Source organism: Histomonas meleagridis (assembly GCF_020186115.1).
Source record: "Histomonas meleagridis strain 2922-C6/04-10x chromosome Unknown contig_18, whole genome shotgun sequence".
Classification (NCBI taxonomy): Eukaryota; Parabasalia; order Tritrichomonadida; family Dientamoebidae; genus Histomonas; species Histomonas meleagridis.
Window position 1 is genome coordinate 314,134 of NW_027150797.1, and position 21,789 is coordinate 335,922.

Consider the following 21,789-nt stretch of genomic DNA (forward strand, 5'->3'; position numbering starts at 1 on the left):
TGCATAAATAAGTGCTGTATTAAATAATTGAAATAATTTCCAAATATTATTTTAAAATTTCAAATTATTAAAATAAATTTTATCATTAGTATTAATATCAATTCCTTCTTTTTCAAGAAGTAATTTAACAATTTCTGTATAACCCTTTTCAGATGCATAAATAAGTGCTGTATTAAATAATTGAAATAATTTCCAAATATTATTTTGAAATATAAAATTATTAAAATAAATACCAAATAAAGAATTTAAATATTTTGAGCATTAATATCAATTCCTTCTTGTTCTAGAAGTAATTTAACAATTTCTGTATAACCCTTTTCAGATGCATAAATAAGTGCTGTTTTAAATAATTGAAATAATTTCCAAATATTATTTTAAAATTTCAAATTATTAAAATAAATTTTATCATTAGTATTAATATCAATTCCTTCTTGTTCAAGAAGTAATTTAACAATTTCTGTATAACCCTTTTCAGATGCATACATAAGTGATGTTTTAAATAATTGAAATAATTTCCAAATATTATTTTGAAATATAAAATTATTAAAATAAATTCTTAATAAAACAAATAAATATTTTTAGCATTATTATCAATTCCTTCTTGTTCTAGAAGGAATTTAACAATTTCTGTACGACCATTAAAAGATGCCCACATAAGTGCTGTTTCAAATAATTGAAATAATTTCCAAATATTATTTTGAATTTCCAAATTATTAAAATAAATTCTAAGCAAAACAAGTGAATATCTTTATAATTAATATCAATTCTTTCTTTTTCAAGAAGTAATTTAACAATTTCTGTATGACCTTTTTCCAATGATATTATAAGTGCTGTACCAAATATTATTTTGAAATATAAAATTATTAAAATAAATTCTAAATAAAACAAATAAATACTTTGAGCATTAATATCAATTCCTTCTTTTTCAAGAAGTAATTTAACAATTTCTGTATAACCCTTTTCAGATGCATAAATAAGTGCTGTATTAAATAATTGAAATAATTTCCAAATATTATTTTGAAATATTCCAAAATTATTAAAATAAATTCTAAATAAAACAAATAAATATTTTTAGTATTAATATCAATTCCTTCTTGTTCTAGAAGGAATTTAACAATTTCTGTATAACCCTTTTCAGATGCATAAATAAGTGCTGTATTAAATAATTGAAATAATTTCCAAATATTATTTTAAAATTTCAAATTATTAAAATAAATTTTATCATTAGTATTAATATCAATTCCTTCTTTTTCAAGAAGTAATTTAACAATTTCTGTATAACCCTTTTCAGATGCATAAATAAGTGCTGTTTTAAATAATTGAAATAATTTCCAAATATTATTTTGAAATATAAAATTATTAAAATAAATTCTTAATAAAACAAATAAATATTTTTAGCATTATTATCAATTCCTTCTTGTTCTAGAAGGAATTTAACAATTTCTGTACGGCCATTAAAAGATGCCCACATAAGTGCTGTTTCAAATAATTGAAATAATTTCCAAATATTATTTTGAATTTCCAAATTATTAAAATAAATTCTAAGCAAAACAAGTGAATATCTTTATTATTAATATCAATTCCTTCTTTTTCAAGAAGTAATTTAACAATTTCTGTATAACCCTTTGCAGATGCATACATAAGTGATGTATTAAATAATTTAAATAATTTCCAAATATTATTTTGAAATATTCCAAAATTATTAAAATAAATTCTAAATAAAACAAATAAATATTTTTAGTATTAATATCAATTCCTTCTTGTTCAAGAAGTAATTTAACAATTTCTGTATAACCCTTTGCAGATGCATAAATAAGTGCTGTATTAAATAATTGAAATAATTTCCAAATATTATTTTAAAATTTCAAATTATTAAAATAAATTTTATCATTAGTATTAATATCAATTCCTTCTTTTTCAAGAAGTAATTTAACAATTTCTGTATTACCATTCATAGATGCATACATAAGTGCTGTATTAAATAATTGAAATAATTTCCAAATATTATTTTGAAATATAAAATTATTAAAAAAAATTCCAAATAAAGAATTTAAATATTTTTAGTATTAATATCAATTCCTTCTTGTTCTAGAAGGAATTTAACAATTTCTGTATAACCCTTTTCAGATGCATAAATAAGTGCTGTATTAAATAATTGAAATAATTTCCAAATATTATTTTAAAATTTCAAATTATTAAAACAAATTTTATCATTAGCATTAATATCAATTCCTTCTTTTTCAAGAAGTAATTTAACAATTTCTGTATTACCATTCATAGATGCATACATAAGTGCTGTATTAAATAATTGAAATAATTTCCAAATATTATTTTGAAATATAAAATTATTAAAATAAATTCTAAATAAAACAAATAAATATTTTTAGTATTAATATCAATTCCTTCTTGTTCAAGAAGTAATTTAACAATTTCTGTATAACCCTTTGCAGATGCATAAATAAGTGCTGTATTAAATAATTGAAATAATTTCCAAATATTATTTTAAAATTTCAAATTATTAAAATAAATTTTATCATTAGTATTAATATCAATTCCTTCTTTTTCAAGAAGTAATTTAACAATTTCTGTATAACCCTTTTCAGATGCATAAATAAGTGCTGTTTTAAATAATTGAAATAATTTCCAAATATTATTTTAAAATTTCAAATTATTAAAATAAATTTTATCATTAGTATTAATATCAATTCCTTCTTGTTCAAGAAGTAATTTAACAATTTCTGTATAACCCTTTTCAGATGCATAAATAAGTGCTGTTTTAAATAATTGAAATAATTTCCAAATATTATTTTGAAATATAAAATTATTAAAATAAATACCAAATAAAGAATTTAAATATTTTGAGCATTAATATCAATTCCTTCTTGTTCAAGAAGTAATTTAACAATTTCTGTATGACCTTTTTCCAATGATACTATAAGTGCTGTATTCAATAATTTAAATAATTTCCAAATATTATTTTGAAATATAAAATTATTAAAATAAATATCAAATAAAACAAATAAATATCTTCAGCATTAATATCAATTTCTTCTTGTTCTAGAAGTAATTTAACAATTTCTGTATAACCCTTTTCAGATGCATAAATAAGTGCTGTTTTAAATAATTGAAATAATTTCCAAATATTATTTTGAAATATAAAATTATTAAAATAAATACCAAATAAAGAATTTAAATATTTTGAGCATTAATATCAATTCCTTCTTGTTCAAGAAGTAATTTAACAATTTCTGTATGACCTTTTTCCAATGATACTATAAGTGCTGTATTCAATAATTTAAATAATTTCCAAATATTATTTTGAAATATAAAATTATTAAAATAAATATCAAATAAAACAAATAAATATCTTCAGCATTAATATCAATTTCTTCTTGTTCTAGAAGTAATTTAACAATTTCTGTATAACCCTTTTCAGATGCATACATAAGTGCTGTTTTAAATAATTGAAATAATTTCCAAATATTATTTTGAAATATAAAATTATTAAAATAAATTCTAAATAAAACAAATAAATATTTTTAGCATTAATATCAATTTCTTCTTGTTCTAGAAGGAATTTAACAATTTCTGTATAACCCTTTGCAGACGCTTTCATAAGTGCTGTAAAAAATAATTTAAATAATTTCCAAATATTATTTTGAAATATAAAATTATTAAAATAAATACCAAATAAAGAATTTAAATATTTTGAGCATTAATATCAATTCCTTCTTTTTCAAAAAGTAATTTAACAATTTCTGTATGACCTTTTTCCAATGATATTATAAGTGCTGTATTAAATAATTGAAATAATTTCCAAATATTATTTTGAAATATAAAATTATTAAAATAAATATTAAATAAAACAAATAAATATCTTCAGCATTAATATCAATTCCTTCTTGTTCAAGAAGTAATTTAACTATTTTTGTATGACCTTTTTCAGACGCTTTCATAAGTGCTGTAAAAAATAATTGAAATAATTTCCAAATATTATTTTGAAATATAAAATTATTAAAATAAATATCAAATAAAACAAATAAATATCTTCAGCATTAATATCAATTCCTTCTTGTTCAAGAAGTAATTTAACAATTTCTGTATGACCTTTTTCAGACGCTTTCATAAGTGCTGTAAAAAATAATTGAAATAATTTCCAAATATTATTTTGAAATATAAAATTATTAAAAAAAATTCCAAATAAAGAATTTAAATATTTTTAGTATTAATATCAATTCCTTCTTGTTCAAGAAGTAATTTAACAATTTCTGTATAACCCTTTTCAGATGCATAAATAAGTGCTGTATTAAATAATTGAAATAATTTCCAAATATTATTTTAAAATTTCAAATTATTAAAACAAATTTTATCATTAGCATTAATATCAATTCCTTCTTGTTCAAGAAAGTATTTTACAATTTCAACATTACCTGATTTTGTAGAGTATATTAAAAAATTTGTATTTTGATTATTTATATGAAGATATTTAATAAGGAATAAATTTCCTATTTTTATTTCTTTTAAAATATTTTTATCATCATATTGTATTCCTTCTCCTTCCAAAAATAATAAAAGTTCGTAATTACCACTAGTAATACAGATTTTTTGGAAATAATTAAGCATTGTTTTATCAGCTTGGTTTGATTTATCAATAATTTTATTTTCATAAAGATATTTAAATATATCATTTTGATGAAATTTAATTGCAGTTTTATCTACATCTTCTAATGATGAATGATTTTGTTCACATAAATGAAATATTTCTAGATTTCCACCTGCAACTGCATATTTACCTGTATTTATTACATTTGCATTATTCATAAGTAAATATTTAAAACATTGAACTGATCCAAAAAATGCTGCATAATCAATTAATGTAACATTTACTTTATTAACAAAATCACATCTTTCATAAATTGATGGTTCTATTATTTGATTAAAATCAAATTTTGGTTGTGATGATATTTCTTGAAGTTTTTCTATTTCATCATTACGAATGATTTTTGCTATTTCATTTGGATTATGTCCTTCTTTAACATATTGCTTATGAAGTTCAAAATCATTCGTTGAAAGTTTTTCTATGTTTTTCAAGAAATTTTTTTCTGCTCGTTGAAATTTTTTGGGTTTTATATTTTTATGGTAATGAATAAAATAATTAGTTCGTTTAATTGTTAAAATATTTGCTTTAGTTAAATTTTGTTGAATCAATATATTATATATATAATATGCTTCTTGCTTTTCCATTTTCGATATGTAATTTGAAAAAATTGTAATGATTTTAGGTATATTTTCATTTATTTCATCTTCTTTCATTTGAATTAATTGTAAAAATTTTAAGTATATATCAAATTCATTCTTTCTTGAACAGAATACAAAATAAATCAATTTACAAATGACAATATTAAATGTATATGGATAATTCGATTCAAATTTTTGCAATATTTGTTGAACTGAAAAATCAAGGTTTTCATCAGATAAGCCCATGATGATTTTTTGGAGTTCAATAAGTAATTCCAAGTAGGAGTATTTATTTTCTTTTTCTGGGGGATTGGGATCTTGCATTTATTTTCTTTTTCTGGAAATAAAAAATTAACAGCAAATCTTGTGCGTCACTTTTTCGAAAAAAGAATTTTTCGAAATTTTCAATTTCTTCTTCAAAATAATGGAACTAATGTTAATGTAAAAGATATTTTTCAATTTTTTTGATGTTAATATTTTACAAAAATATTCGGAATATATTTAAATTATTTAATACTCCACTTATAGTTGCATCTATATGTGATAATGATGAAATTGTTAAAATACTTCTTCAACAAAAAGGAATTGATGTTAATGCTAAAGATCTTTTTTTGTTTCATTTAATGTTTTATTAATTAATTTAATATTTTCATTAAACATTTAAAAATTATTTGATACAGCACTTTTACATGCATCTTTCAAGGATAATGTAGGTGTTGTTGGGTCACTTCTTAAATTTGAAGGAATTGATGTTAATGCAAAAAATATTAATTTATGAGATTGAATATTTTATTGAATAATTTGATATTTTTATCAAAGAATTGGAAATTATTTAAATAATTTGATATTGCTCTCCATCTTGCAGCTGAAGAAGACAATTCAGTAATTGTTGAATTACTTGTTAAACATAAGAAAATTGATGTTAATGCTAAAAATATATTTCTGTTTATTTTATATGTAAATAAATATTTCGATGTTTCATGATGAAATTTGGAATTTATTCAAATTATTTGATACACCACTTATTATGGCAAATATAAGTGATAATGATGATTTGGTTGTATTACTTCTAATCAATAAAAATATCAATATAAACACTAAAAATATTCATATGTATTGGTTAAAATTTTATTAAATAATTTGATATTTTATTTAAATATTTGGAATTTATGTAATTAATTTTTTACACCTCTTCTGATTGCAAAGGCTAATGAAAATGATATCGTCGATTTGATTAAGGGGTATAAATAAAAACACTCACTTCCTTAAATATTACTTTTTTATGTTGAAGTCATACATTTAATTAGTGAGTTTTTAACTTAATACTTATACTGATTGACTAAAGTATAATCTTAACGTACATTTTCCAAATTTCAAAAACGGCCCCGAGAAATGGCGGGAAAAGAATCAGGAAAATCACATAAACAATTTATTTCCGTTTTTTATATGAGGCTTACAAAATTATTTAATAATCGCTATCAATCATAATTTTTTTAGAATAAATTGATTCAGGAAAAAAACCAGAAAGATTGAAGAAGTTGTTTTGAATTTAAACCTTTTCATATGTTTTTCACATAACATTTCCGTTTCATAACAGATGGCTCTTCTCCAAAAAGATGTAGAAGCTTTTTCGATTGATATTTATCGCATTCGCAAAACAGTTATAGAAATGCTTGCAGACAGGGGCTATGATGTCGGTGATATGCTTGAAGAAGATTTTGATACATTCAAAATGTCAAATTCTATACCTCTTCAAGATAAACAGCTCGATGCTTTCACAATAAATTGTACTCACAATGTTAATCGTGATGAGCGCGTACAAGCTCGTTTTGATCGACTTTATATTTCTTCAAGAGGAATAAAAGAAATTGTTTTAAAACTCGAAAGCGAAAAAATAAATCACTGTATTTTTGTGGCAGAAGAAGTCAGATTATCAGCTAAAAATCTTGAAATTATTTCAAAGTTATCAAAGAAAATAGAATTTTTCACACAGCAAGAAATGCTCATCAATATCACTCATCATAATCTTGTTCCAAAGCATGAACCTCTTTCACAAGAAGAGAAAGAAGAACTTTTGCGATGCTATCATATCAATGAAAATCAACTCCCAATGATTTCCAAAGATGATGCAATATGTAAATACTTTGGTGTTGAACGTGGAACCGTCATGAGAATTACACGTAGATCAAATACTTCTGGGAGATATGTTACATATCGATTAGTTATTTAAAACAAATTTTACAAATAAATCAACACAATTATGTGGGAAAGAACATGAGTTTTAATAAAAGAGACAAACATCATTTTTTGATTTTTTGCCGGGAAAAGAAACAGCCAACGGTTATAACGATGAAATTTAATTCAATAATAGACGTTTACAAAACCTCAGAAGAAAATTTTAATGGATTTATTTAGCGACACTATTCCACCTCCAACAACAACAGCTGCAACAAGGCCAATTCCAAATTTTAGGCCACTTAGTCGCACTTTAAGCGTTTCGAAACAAGAAAAGCCAGAAGTTCAAGTAAAAAATGAATTGGATTCTATTCCTTTATCAACTCTACTTCAAAAACATTTTAACAGAAAACAACCTAAACAAGAACCACAAAAGGAAGAACAAGGGGCAGATGATACTGATCAACTTATTGGTGATTCAAACTTTGAAGCAGCAGGTGTTGCCTCTGATTTTGTCAATATTTTCAAAGAAATTAATGATGATGATCTTTATAACCAAGGATTTGTTCAAACAAATAGATATTTAAAAGCCGAATTCAATGAACCAACAGCACGAAGATTTGGGACTCGTGAAAGACAAGTTACTCAAAGATGGACTGAAGAAGAAACAGATCTTTTTTATAGGGTCCTCGCTATGTGTGGCACAGATTTTTCAATGATATCCAAATTCTTTCCAGATCGTTCCAGGAAAATGATTGTCAACAAATTCCACCGCGAAGAAGCAAAGAACAAAGAAAAGATATTGGAATGCATTTCTAAACATGATCCACTCGATTTGAATATGTATGCATCAATTGTTGGAATTGATGAAAGCTCAATTATCGACGACTACCAAAAGAACAAAGCTAAGCTGTCAGGGAAAAACAGTTTATTCCAATCATCAAAGCGTGATGACAAACAGAATCAGAGCGGCGATGAATCAAATGAATCTGATGAATGGGTATCGGCATCTGAGAGTGAGGAACCTAACTTGGGGGATGTGGATGTTAGGGAGGCTGATAACCATGATGACGATGAAATTGAAGGTGATTTGAATTTTTAATTATTAATGTAAATTGATAAAATATTTTTTTGCTACTTGGTACTAATAAAATATGTTACGTACTCATTTTTGTTTTCCAGTTTTTTTTTTTCTCTTAAAAAAAAATAATATTAACATATATATCATAAAAATAAAATGATAATAATACCAAATAAATTTGGCAGAGAAGGCGTTGTTTTCCAATTATTAAATATTTCGATAATTGTTCTATTAAATGAGTTTTGTTATAACTGTAAAAAAAGAATAATTTCATGTCATATGTCACAAAAATGGGCATCAATGTATCTGCAACAGGAAAATTACCAGAAATTATACAAACAATGAGTACTAGAGACTTACCGCCTTCAAGTTCTTTTTGGAGAGATCTGACTATTCTTGATTTTGTTGGTGTTGATAATGAAGATGAATTCCTTAAAACTTTACTTATTGATATTCGGAAAAAACATCCTAAAAATTTAGGCGAACTTATAAAGTCCGTAATTTCTTTAATATCAAAATCTGCAAAATCATTAAATGAAGATAGGAAACAAGCGTTAATTCTTTCTTCATTAGCTGGATTTATGCAAAACCTTATTTCTATTACATGTGATTCTAAGTGTTCTCAATTTTGGGTTAAACATGCTTCAAATGGAATTGCATCATATAAACCAATAGAATCACTTATCAATTCATATATGACTCCTTTTAATTTTGATAACAAAACAATTAAGTCCATACTTAAAAATCCAGAACTTTATACAACTTATGGAAAAATATTGTTATTTATTATTCATGGCCCATCATTTTTTAATCGTAAAACAAATGATCCTACTGAATTTGTTCTTTCATTTGATCAACAAAATCCAACTGTCTATTTTAAAACACTTATTGAACTTATTCCAACAATCATAGAAATCAATCAAAGAACAGACCAATCCATGCAACTTATAAAAACGCATATAACATTAGCTGTTTCATGTGTTTATTCCTGTAAGACTTGGAAAAGTTGTTTGACTCATATGGACCCGTTAAAATTGTATTGCGCGTTGGCGGTTATTTTCTGTTTCACTCCGTCAACAATTGAATGCTCCGAGCAATTGAATACTTTACTCTACCTATCGGTTTCACTCAATCGAAATTTACTTAAATTTATTGATAACAACAAAGTTTCATTACGTTTTATAGTATCTTTGTTATATCATTTTAAAGATCGTCTTAATAATTCCCAATCTAATGATTTTTTAATATCGATTATATTGATCACCATTAATATTTTTATTGAAGGTATGCCTACATTATTAAGTCTAAATGATAACTTTGACTATGATTTTCCAATAAGCATTCATCGTGCAACATTTGCTGATTTAATAATCGAAATCTTAACGACTCCAATAATTGAAGATAGTTTCCAACTAAATGAAAACATTGTTTTACAAATTGTTGGAATTATTACTAATATGAGTACGTCCATTACAAATTTATCGGAATATTCATCTAAATCATTAATCGAGTTTTTAAATGTGTTATCAGAAGATAATAAAGATTCGAATTTAATACAATATACAATGTCTTCGATTTTTAACTTTATATGTAACCAATCATTAAGTAATCATTTTTTATATTTCGCTATCACTGAAAAGAGAAATTTGTTTAAGGAATTAACAAAATCGAAAAATAAATTAATTGTTATATTGGCGAAATTCTTTTTGAAGTTAATTAAATCATTTGTAAAAGTTTATTCGGATGAAAATTTAAATAAAAATGAAAAAATACTTCAGTTACATAAGTTAATAGTTCCAACATTCCAAAAGTTTAGTAAAATTAAAAAAATTACCGAAAATAAAATTAAGTTGGAAATGAATGATAGCGTTTTATGGTTCGATTGGTTTCGCGGAATGTTTTGGAAAATTTATCCAAACGAATCAATGTATTATCGATTACGATTTCAATACGAAGAAACAAATAATGAAGAAACGGCAACAGACAACGAATCGAATAATAGTAATAATGTTAAAAATGATACAAATATAAACAAAACTAATGAAATTAATGATAAAAAAGTTAAAGAAAATATTAAAATTGATAATACAAATGATGAAATTAAAGATAATGTGAAAAAAGTTAAAGAAAATAAAATTGATAATAAAAATAAAGAAATAAAAAATAATGAAATTAAAGATAACGTGAAAAAGGTTAAAGAAGTGAACGAGGAAATGAAGAAAGAAAAGAAAATTGAAAACGAAATTAAGAAAGAACTCGAAATATCAATTGATGGATTGGGCGAAAGCGACGACTTTGATGATTGGATTGGCGAGAAACAGAATAATAAAACAAATAACGAAACGAAAAGCGAAAATAAAAATGAAAATGAAAAACATTTCGAGTTATCGATTGGTGACGATTTAACATTTAATGATGATAACACATTCAATGATTTCCTAGCAAATGAAAACGAAAATGATAAAACAAAAGAAGAAATTAAAGAAAGTAAAAATGTCACAAATGAAAAGGAAAATAAAGAAAGTAATGAAACAATTGAAAATAAAATTACAGAAAATAATTCAAACGAAAATGAAAAACATAACTCTATTGTCGGCAAGGAAACAATACCTGACGACTATAAAAGTATCGATATCGACCAACTCTTCGATGTCTTCGATAAAGGCGAAACTAAAGAAGCAGATGAAGAAAAGCAAAATGAAATTAACGAAAAAGAGATTAAAGAAGAAAATGAAGCTATCAGAAATGAAAATGAAAACAAAGAAATTACTGAAACAGGTACAAGTGAAAATAATAATGAAGAAATTGGAAACGAAATTAAAGAAGAAGAAAATGAAGTAATTAGAAATGAAACTAACGAAAAAGAAAATAAAGAAGAAAATGAAGCAATTAGAAACGAAAATGAAAACAAAGAAATTACTGAGACAGGTACAAATGAAAATAATAATGAAGAAATTAAAAATGAAATTAACGAAAAAGAAAGCGAAGAAGAAAATGAAGCAATTAGAAATGAAAATGAAAGCAAAGAAATCAGTGAAGAAAACACTAATGATTATGAAGTAATTAGAAATGAAATTACCGAAAAAGAAAACAAAGAAGAAGTAATTAATGAAGTAAATGAAATTGAAAATAAAGAAAATGCTGAAACGAATCACGAAGAAAAGAAAAATGAAAATTATGAACAAATTAATGTTGTTGAAAAAGAAAACAAAGAAATTCGCGAAGAAGAAATTTCTGACATAAACAAAAGCGCACAGTCAGTGAATGAAAACCAAATCATTGCTAATGAAATAGAAGTAAATGAAAATAAAACTGTTGACGATATCGAAAGCAAAGAAGAAACACAAAACGAAATCGATGACAATACTCAAAAAGAAGAAATCATTGAAACAAAAACAGAAGAAAATGTTAACAATGATACAAAATCTGACGAAATGAATTTCGAAGATTTTCTTAACGAAACACAAAACAACGAAAACGTCAAATTGGAAGTTGGCGCAAATGAAAGTATTGGTGATAATAGCGATAAAGAAATTCATAACACCGAAATAAATGAAACAAAAGAAGAGAAAAGCGAAGTGCAAAGCGATGAAAAGATTATAACAACGGAAAACGAAGTTCATTACAATAGCGAAACGCATAAAGCAGAAACGAACACCATCAGATCCATTAGTGAAACGCAAAATGAAATCGAAATTGCTCGTAATGAAACAAATGAAAAATCTGAAAGCAACGAAACTAATTCCACTAAAGCAAACGAAATACAAAATGATAGAAACAATGAAATCATTGATAACGGCACTATGCCATCGCAGACTAAAGCTGATTCCACTAATAACACCAAAGCAAACGAACAGCAAAATGACAAAAACAGCGAAATCATCGACAACAGCACTGTGCCATCGCCGACTAAAGCTGATTTCACTAACGAAATCGGTGCCAATGATGCCGAGCGCAGCCCTCGCCCCTCTCCGCGCCGCTCGTTTGCATCGCCGCATGCGAACACATCGAAGCGCCGCACTGCCGCAAGTCGCCGCAGCAGCCGCCTCACGAAGATCGGGCTCCCGAAGCAAAACGGCGTCAAATTGGAAGTTGCCGCAGACTTTGCGCCGCTTGCGCAGGAAAGCACGGCGCCGCAAGCGCCAGCGCAGCACGTGCCGGATGAACTCGACGGAATTGAGGACTTCTTTGGCCTTTAAATGTTTAATAAATTTATAATGTTTTATAAACTCAAATTTGCGTTTGAAAATGAGCACAAGCACAAAATCGCAAATTTTGACGATTTGCTGATATTTCCAAAATACAATGGATATAAATTGGAAATTGATTTATTCGGTGAAACTGATTTTTTGAAATTCATGTACAATTAGTGAAAATATATACATATTCTTTTTGAATTGCTTATGAAATGCAGACTCAATATGACATTAATTTGCATTTAAGAGAAACTGTGAGATTAACGTGCCTTTTTTGACGGTTCTTGCCAGGAAAAAATGAATGTAACCCACTGACTAAAAACTATGATGAAACTTTTTGTAAACTAATTGAATCGAATCTGATCGTTTCATTATCCATATTTCAATACAATCGCTGCAACTTGAAAATTTTTGTCTTCATATTTTCTTGTAAATATATTTCTGGATTATAACAGCACAAACAGCAATTAAAAATTATTGTCAGATAGGAGACGAAAATTATGGTGACATTTCACGAAATGATACTACCAAATTACATATAAAAAAATTAAACTTTACTTGTAACATTCAAAATAATATTTCCATAAATTATCTTGATACAAATAATGAATCTATAAAAAAAATCATCTTGAAGAAAAGTTATAAGAGCAATTTGGAAATAGTGGTAGAAAATTTTAATACCCATTTTAATATTTTATTTCTTTATTCTTCCCAAAACCTATTTATTCAAAATATTTAGCATATTATTCCGGGTTTTATCTTATTTTTGAAAATAATGAAACAAATAATGAAGATAAAACATATATTTATATTATTATTGGCGTTTTAATTGCAGTAATTGTAATTATTTCAGTTCTTATTATATTATTACTTCGCATTCGAAATAATAAACAAAAAAGTTCTGATGAATCAATAGAAAATAGTGAAATAGAAAAAGAAATAGTAACAAATAATATATCAGTGGGATATTTACAAAATATTAAAGAAGAATATCCATTTGCAAAAGATTTCCAAGAAGATAATTTAATTGTACATATTTGATCTTAATAATAACACAAAATAAATAAAATATTGAAATTGTTTTTGTAAAAAAATTCTTTTAATGTTTATAATTAAAATGAGTTATTTTATCCAAAATTGAATAAAATGAAATATTTTTAAGTTTAACACTCCAAAATTGTTTCTTAAGCATAACAATACCAATGTATCAAAACATTTTTATAGTTTTCAATATCTTTGGCAGATCGATAAATCTAAAAAGAAAAAATTTAACATTTGATTTATCTACAACGATATTGTTTATCAACTTCAACACAAGTTCATAGTTATTATTATTATTAAATCACATGATCCAACAGTTCCCTCAATGACTTTTTTGTCTCTGCGCTTTCTCTTATTCTTTTTCTTAATTGTTTTCTTTCGTTTTTTTGTTGCTGCAGCAGAAATTCGGTTTCTTCTTTCTGCCTTTTCAACAACTCCAAAAACTCTGGACTCTGCTTCGCAGCAGAAACTTTGCTTATTTCCCCACTGCTTTGCCCTGAAGCAGATTTTTGTGACTCAAACTGGCTTCCGCAAATAAGGGCGTGTTCCTTAAGTTGGGAAACAGTTGGCCGCTGCTCAACGGGAAGCATACAAGTGGAAATAAAGTCAGCAATGATAGGATCAGAGACATTAGTAAAAGCTTGCGGCATTACGCCGCTTCGAATGGTATTTTTTAGTGATGAAGATGAATCACATTCGGAATATGGCTGAAGACCTGTCGACATCTCAATCACGCATAGGCCAAGGGCCCATACATCACTCTTAGTACTGGAAGATCCTTCTTGTATTTCAGATAATTCTGGGATATCACCAAATGCATAATAATTGAGATTTGGTAGGCCAAGCTTAATGGCTTTGGTATTAGGATCAATTTGGATATTACTGCATTTGATATAGCCGTGAATTAATGGCGGTTTATTTATATGGAATTGCTCTAAGCCATCAAGAAGTTGACCGCACCAATTACCAATGGTTTGCCTATCTGGAATAGATGGTAAACTTTTAATATATGCTTGGAGATTAGACTCTGAGAAAAATTCTGAAAGAATTATTAAAGATTTTCGACTTCTATCAACCCATGCATGGGCTAACTTGAGCACGCTTGGATGGGAAATATTTCGCATAAGTTTTATATTGTTTATAAGACTGTTAAATTGCGAATCATTGCATTTTTCCAAAGATAATTCTGTCCAAAGTAATTTATTTCCAGTGCTTTTTTCAGTGGCCAAATAAGTTGATTCAGGTTCTCCACGGCTAATGATTTTACCCCGTAAATAACTATTTGATGGGTCTAAAATGTTTTCTTCCATGAATTGTCACTTTCGAGAACGTTTAAAATCAAGTGAGAAACCGCACAAACCGTTTCATCGTTTTTTTGTCCAACACATTTTGAGCCTATTAACCGCTTAAAAATTGATCGTTTTTCTTTCTTGGTTCGATATGAAGGAAAACTTTTAGGTCAACCAGCATGCTTTGTTGTTGTTTACGTTTAAGAGATAAATGTAATCATTTCATCACAAAGAGATATTTTAGAGATTTAATTTAATCTATAGTTTACATACATGGTATGGAATTAATTCCGCTTATCTGCCTTTTCGTACTTTCCAAAAATCTTCTTCGTTTCTTTCGTTTGAGCTTGGTTCTCTTATTGTTGTGGTTCTTACACGAGGCCATATATGCTTATAACTTTTTTGAGGATCGATTTCATACATCAGCTCAGGTTCCTTTTGTGTGTTTTTACCTGATTCTCGCCCTAACTGCATATCAAATGTTTGTTTTTCTTTTTTCTTTTTTGGGGTGCTCCTTGACGGCGACCGTTTAATTTCAGCAAGAACTTCTTTTTGCTTTGCGGTGAGGTTTCGAAGGAAATCAACTCTATAATTCCCCTTTGGTTGGATCTCACGTGGCAGCTGCTTTTCGAAAGATATTGTAGATCTTCTTCTTGGACCTAATTTATCTTTTTGCTCAACTGCTTTTTCGTACTTACCACAACATTCGCTCTTCTTAAAAAGCTCTCCTCGTTTTGTTTGCTTCTCAAATGGAATTGGAAGCTTCTTTTGTTCTTCAATATAAACAAAATCCTGATTAGAAGATTGAAGAGGTTGTTCAAGTTTGATCACTCTTGGATGCTGATCACGTTCGAAAGTTGGATAAACTTTATGATCAACTGGCTCAGTATCTAGAAATTGAGTATTTGTATTAGATTGTTTAATAGACTCAGGGTCAAAAGTACGAAGCTGCTGATTGAATGAATTGATAATGCTTGCTGTCGTTATAGTATCTGTCGATTGTTTGACGTGACGCAATTCACCAATTTTCAAATATTTTTGGTTAGGAGCTAATGATTCATATATCGGGTTATATGAACCTGGGCCTAGTTTGAGCGGTGATGAAAGTCTTCGTGGAAAAGAATATGTAGTGGTTTTATGTGATTGTCGTAATAAGGGTTGTGGTTTTTCATCGATATTTATATCTGGTCCATTTCCAAATGAGCATTCTAAGCTTCTTGAATATTGAGATATTGTGTTTTTAGTGACATCGAATTGGTAATCTAATGCATTTGAATTTTCTTGTGATGTAATTGTTGAACTTACTTCGATTGGTACCATTGAGATAAGCTTCATTCTGTCGAAAATTCGTTGTCCGCTTTTAGAATTTTCATTTTCTGTTTTGAATCTGTTCATTTAAATCTAATAACGATTTCGTTTGCCACTTTTATTTAAAGCAATGAAATCGAATCCAATAAATTTCCTTCTTTCATTATGTAATATCCAATTAAAATACCACTTTACTTCATGTTTAAATGAAAACACTGTTTTCAAAACAGTATAAGGTATTTCATTAAAATTGGAAAACATTAAAATTTATGAAAATGTGTAAATTTACTGTATATTATAATGCATAATTTTTTACAAGCAATTTGTATTAAAAAGTATTTAATATCTTTTATAGGCTTTTAAATATTATTAAACGAGGGTTTCAAAATCATATTCAGAATCATTTACTTAAAAATTGAAAATCAAAACAATGTTATTCTTATTGCCTCCAAAAAGAGATTAAGTAATATGCTTTAATGGAATATCCATTTTTTAAAAGGGAAAATATTTTTTCAAAATGATATTTTATGTAGAACTTCATAGAAATAATCAAAAGTGGAAAAAATCCTTTCATAAAGAATAAGTAAAAACGAGGTAATATTTGGATTTATTGTTGTGAAACCAAAAATTCTGAAATTATGAAAAACGACTTGAAGTTAATATCACTTAGCTTATCAAAAAAGCATAATATTGACATATTTCTTAATAAATGTTTCTAAAATGTTTCCATGCCTAATTTGGTCAAATTTTATTGTTCAAAATAATCCAATTTGAAATATTATGGGGTAATTGAATGGTGCATGTTCATGAACGATATGTATAGTATTCAATCTGTGGTAGAATTTTCTTAACGTCTCGACAGTTTTTGAATAGATCGATAAAATTTAATAAAGTTTTAAACCAATTTTTTTCCGCCGAAATGATCTCTTCTGTCCATAACCAAGAATGGATAGAAGAAGAAACTAAACGCTCAACAAGATTCCAATCAGTGTCCCCAGAAATAAATTCAATAACAAAATCAATTAAAGCATTAATTCGGAAAGGAATTCCACAAAAGTTTCGTGAAAAATGGTGGCTTATCTCTGCAAAACTTGATGCGTCTACAGCCAATAATACTATGATTTGGAAATGTATTAAGCAAACTGCTCAGAAGAAAAAAATTTCAGACGATTTCTTCTGGGCTCCAATTGATTTCAGCTCCATTAAAACCGAAATTCCAAGTGAAAAACTCCATTCCTTTGTTCACATTGTTTTAGTTCAAAATCCAAAAATCAATTTTTCACCAATGATACCTTTTATCTCAATTTATCTTCTTACAGTATATCCCAAGCACACATCTTATTTTATACTTCAAGAGATGATTAATCGTAATGATAATCTCTGGTATTTTTTCACCACATTTGATGAGTCCAAAACATTCATGCTTCATCTTAATAGTATTCTTTATCTCAAATGCGGTTCTATTTCTAAGCATGCCAAAGCCATTAACATGGACATTACTGAACTCTTTTTAGAATTTTGTTGTAAATTTTTTAATCCATATGTTTCATTTCAAATTTCTCTTAGTATTTTCGATGCATATATGAACGAGGGCATCAAAATCCTTATCCGGTTCTTTGTTGCTCTTTTTATTATGTATAAAAAGCAATTTCTCCAAGCGCAAACGACTACTGAATTCTGGTCCACTTTTATAGATAAACTACACAAACTCACTTCACCTAAAGATTTCAACTTATGGGCCAAATATGCGTATGACATATCTATATCACGTACCAAGCAAATACGTCATCCATCCAAAGTTAACAAAGTTCTTAAGTCCACTTCATGTCATAATAGTCTAAATGATCAAATTCGCCGAAGTCAAATCATCCAAGCTATTGGACATTTCCCAGGCAAATTATTAAATGGCGCATGCTTTTATGAGCTCACTAATTACTTTCCTGGTAGTATTCGTTTTTGTAAGCCAACATTAGTATTCAAAATGGAAGATAACGGAACGTCAATATTAACAATGTTAGAGCACATGAACTCGAATTGTTCATACCTATTGATCCTAAAAACGTCGTCCGGAGTTTTTGGTGCTTATTTAAGTGATCCGCCATCAAAACGAAAAGAGCGCGGAAGGTTCTTTGGCAACGCGACAACGTTTGTATTCTCGATGAACCCATTGTTGGTATATCCTGGAAGGTCATCTGACTCGATATCTGGTGGCTTCATATCGATCGACAAAAATAGCGTAATGATCGGAAAGCCGAACCCCGCAATATACTTCGAGGACCAGTTTCGAATGGTCATGAGTAATTATTGCGAATGTTTCCATTCACCTGCTTTCACGCCCGCCGATGGAGCCGATATCTACGATATAGAAATTTATAAACTGGACGTTGGAATGAAGAGACAAAGAAGCATGACTTTTAGCCATGAAGCTTTCATAGTGGAAAATTAATTTTAATGTATAAAAAATAATATAATAATAAAAATGTTGTTTTGTATGTTTAATCTAAAAAATTTCAAACATTTCACTCAAATCATTTAGAAGAGGGTTTGAATACATAATCAATCCCATTTTTAGATGCATAATCAAAAGCTGTTTTAAGTAATTTAAATATTTTCCATATATTATTTTGAAATATATTATTTTAAAGATGCCAACATTAGTGCATTATTAAAAAATTGAAATATTTCTTAAATATCGTAATGAAATATTATTTTATGAAACAAACAAATATCAATAACAATTCCTTTTTGCTCAAGAACATATTGCACAAGTTCAGCGTTTCCTGATTCTGTGGATGATATCAAAACGTCTTTAGGGATTTGATTATTTTGAATAAAATCTGTGAGTAGATATAAATCCCCATTTTTTGCTATATCATTAATTATGTTATTGTTAATTTTCATACCTTCATCGAGTATAAATGATAAAATTTCATAGTTATAATACAAAACACATTTTCCCCTAAATATTCCAAATTCTTCATTGTCACAATTTTGTATTCATAAAGATATTTAAAGATATCATTTTGATGAAATTCAATTGCTGTTTCATATGCATCTTCAAATGATGAATGGTTTTGCTCACATAAATGAATGATTTCTTCATTTCCACCTGCAACTGCATATTTGCCTGTATTTTTTACATTTGCTTCATTCATAAGTAAATATTTAAAACATTTTACTGAAGAAAAAAATGCTGCATAATCAATTAATGTAACATTTTCTTGATTAATAAATGAACATCTTTCATAAAGTGATGGTTTAATTGTTTGATTAAAATTAAAATTATTGTGTGTTGATATTTCTTGGGATTTTTCTGTTTCATCATTTCGAGTTAAATTTACAATTTCATTTGGATTAACTCCTTCTTCAATTAGCTTCTTATGAAGTTCCCAATCATTCTTTGATCAAAGGAACTAGTTCCTCAGAAATATTAGTGTTTAAAGAAGCAGAATTTTTGTTGGTTTCTGCTTTTGTTTGATAATGAGCAAAATATAAAGAATGAATATTTTTGGCTATGGATTTGTCAATTAAATTTTTATTTATCATTTTTTCAAATGAATTATCATTAGGTTCAGACAGCAATATGGGCTACCCCTTCACTTTCAAGTGAAGTGATGTGTAATATTGCATTTTTCGTAATATATTCATAAGACAATTTTCTTATAATTTCTTCGATAGGTTCCATAGTGTAACGGCTATCACTTGGGACTCTGAATCCCGAGACCCAGGTTCGACTCCTGGTGGAACCAAAATTTTTTGTTTTTTTAATGCTTCATATCAATGTTAAAAACAAAATAATTTCATATTACAAGAAAAACAAATATTTCATATTAATATTGTTTTAATATCCCTTTTTCATTTTATTTTGCTGTGTTTTTTATTTTGATATGCTGATTTATCGCCATATAATGAAGAATAATCAATCCTTTTTTGTGACTTATCATTAAGTAATTGCTTAGCAAAACCGAGATGTCCATTTTTAGATACGTAAGGAGCATCAAATAATTGACTCATTAGTTTATCTTTTTTCATTTTTTGTAAATTCATACTATATGCTTTTATTTCATTACCAAAGCTTTTCAAACCGAGTTCATTTAGCACATTTACAATAGTATCTGTGTCTACTTGTTCTTTATTTGATTGCAAATATTTCAAAATATAATTAAAAAACATTTCTGCAACATCACAAAGTACTTCTGGTGGCGAATCACATTTCGTCACGTTTTGTACAATCCTTAAAATGACTGTATCAATTTGTTCCATTTTCTTTTTTTTGCGGCCGTTTACATTAACGGTTATATACCCAACGTTCAAATATAACGATACCATTCAATTTTTTTATCTAAAACTGACATAGCAAATGAGTAGCTTTCTCAGCAAATTCCGAGGTTTTCCTGAATATCACATGACCATTGAATCACTTTCTTCGCTTCGCAAGAACGAGTGTATGGTCATTGATTGCACTGGACAAGTTTTTGCTGACGATGGTCTTCCGGGATATGGGAAAAAGCAAAAAGAATCAACAAAAGAGACAATCGAAAAGATCACAGCTGCCGGCAGAGAATATTCGTATTCGTTACAAAGACTCTTCGTAATGTTTGAACATTTTGCGGATGATTTATCACCACTTTTTACAGAAGAAGAAGACTTTAAGAAATGGAAAGTTTTACTCGACAATGCAAACGCTCAAGCAGCGAAAAGTAAAGCGGCAGAAAAAAACGCACAAAAAAATCTAGATAAAGCTCGTAGATCTGCAAATCAATCGCGTATTTCAAAGGCAGAAACGGAGTTAACAATGGCCCAAAGGAAAGCAAGCGATGATGCTGAGAGTGCAGAAGAATCAAAAAGGAAACTTGAGGAAGTTCAATATCCATATGAATCATCAATGCTCGAAAAATTCACGACATCAGTGAATTGTATGCTCGAAAAGAGAATAGAAGCAGCAAGGGAACGTGAGCCAATCATCCAAAAATTTAGAGAAGCAACTGCGACATTTGTTGATTATGAAGATCCACGAATACAAAAATATGATAATATAATCAATGAATTTGAGGAAATGCTTCGCAATGAATTTGGCGTTGAACCTGATCAGAATTAGTTAATTGGTAAAACTTTTTTTTGATTTTTTTTTATTTTATTTGAAGTCTTTAAGTTGTCCAATGATTAAATTCATTTCGTTTTCAAGTGATGAAAAGTTTTGATATAAGGCATTAAGAGTTTCACATTGTTGACTTAGTTGCTCATCATATTCTATGAGTTCTTTCTCTAATTTATTTACTTCAAATATAAAATTTTCATATGAACCATCTTCATACATAAATTGATTTTCATTTTGCTCAATTTTTTGTGCTGTATTTAATGGATTAAGGATACAATTCTTTAGCGGAAGCGTAAGAGGTCCTTTCATTGGAGAAACAAAGTCGAAGAAGTTCATTTAATGATAAAATTTAATTAACGCATC

The 21,789-nt window shown here is 27.3% G+C and overlaps 7 protein-coding genes across 7 annotated transcripts; 5 read left to right on the top strand and 2 right to left on the bottom strand.

The window, feature by feature from the left end:
- Positions 1-6,835: 6,835 nt before the first annotated feature.
- GO595_002459 (putative DNA-directed RNA polymerases II 24 kDa polypeptide) lies at positions 6,836-7,468 on the top strand (the record flags this gene model as incomplete). The annotated part of the gene is made up of 1 exon (XM_067915371.1): positions 6,836-7,468. One exon carries the CDS (start codon positions 6,836-6,838, stop codon positions 7,466-7,468), a length of 633 nt encoding a protein of 210 aa, XP_067777396.1.
- Positions 7,469-7,639: 171 nt separating this feature from the next.
- On the top strand, positions 7,640-8,515 carry GO595_002460 (transcription factor TFIIIB component; the record flags this gene model as incomplete). The annotated part of the gene is made up of 1 exon (XM_067915372.1): positions 7,640-8,515. One exon carries the CDS (start codon positions 7,640-7,642, stop codon positions 8,513-8,515), a length of 876 nt encoding a protein of 291 aa, XP_067777397.1.
- Positions 8,516-10,707: 2,192 nt separating this feature from the next.
- On the top strand, positions 10,708-12,693 carry GO595_002461 (uncharacterized protein; the record flags this gene model as incomplete). The annotated part of the gene is made up of 1 exon (XM_067915373.1): positions 10,708-12,693. The coding sequence occupies one exon, from the start codon at positions 10,708-10,710 to the stop codon at positions 12,691-12,693; it is 1,986 nt and encodes a 661-aa protein (XP_067777398.1).
- Positions 12,694-14,027: 1,334 nt separating this feature from the next.
- On the bottom strand, positions 14,028-14,855 carry GO595_002462 (STE family protein kinase; the record flags this gene model as incomplete). Its single annotated transcript, XM_067915374.1, has 1 exon — positions 14,028-14,855. The coding sequence occupies one exon, from the start codon at positions 14,853-14,855 to the stop codon at positions 14,028-14,030; it is 828 nt and encodes a 275-aa protein (XP_067777399.1).
- Positions 14,856-15,314: 459 nt separating this feature from the next.
- GO595_002463 (uncharacterized protein) lies at positions 15,315-16,355 on the bottom strand (the record flags this gene model as incomplete). The annotated part of the gene is made up of 1 exon (XM_067915375.1): positions 15,315-16,355. One exon carries the CDS (start codon positions 16,353-16,355, stop codon positions 15,315-15,317), a length of 1,041 nt encoding a protein of 346 aa, XP_067777400.1.
- A 1,606-nt stretch (positions 16,356-17,961) lies between these two features.
- GO595_002464 (TLD family protein) lies at positions 17,962-18,774 on the top strand (the record flags this gene model as incomplete). The annotated part of the gene is made up of 1 exon (XM_067915376.1): positions 17,962-18,774. The coding sequence occupies one exon, from the start codon at positions 17,962-17,964 to the stop codon at positions 18,772-18,774; it is 813 nt and encodes a 270-aa protein (XP_067777401.1).
- Positions 18,775-20,688: 1,914 nt separating this feature from the next.
- GO595_002465 (uncharacterized protein) lies at positions 20,689-21,426 on the top strand (the record flags this gene model as incomplete). The annotated part of the gene is made up of 1 exon (XM_067915377.1): positions 20,689-21,426. One exon carries the CDS (start codon positions 20,689-20,691, stop codon positions 21,424-21,426), a length of 738 nt encoding a protein of 245 aa, XP_067777402.1.
- Positions 21,427-21,789: the final 363 nt, after the last annotated feature.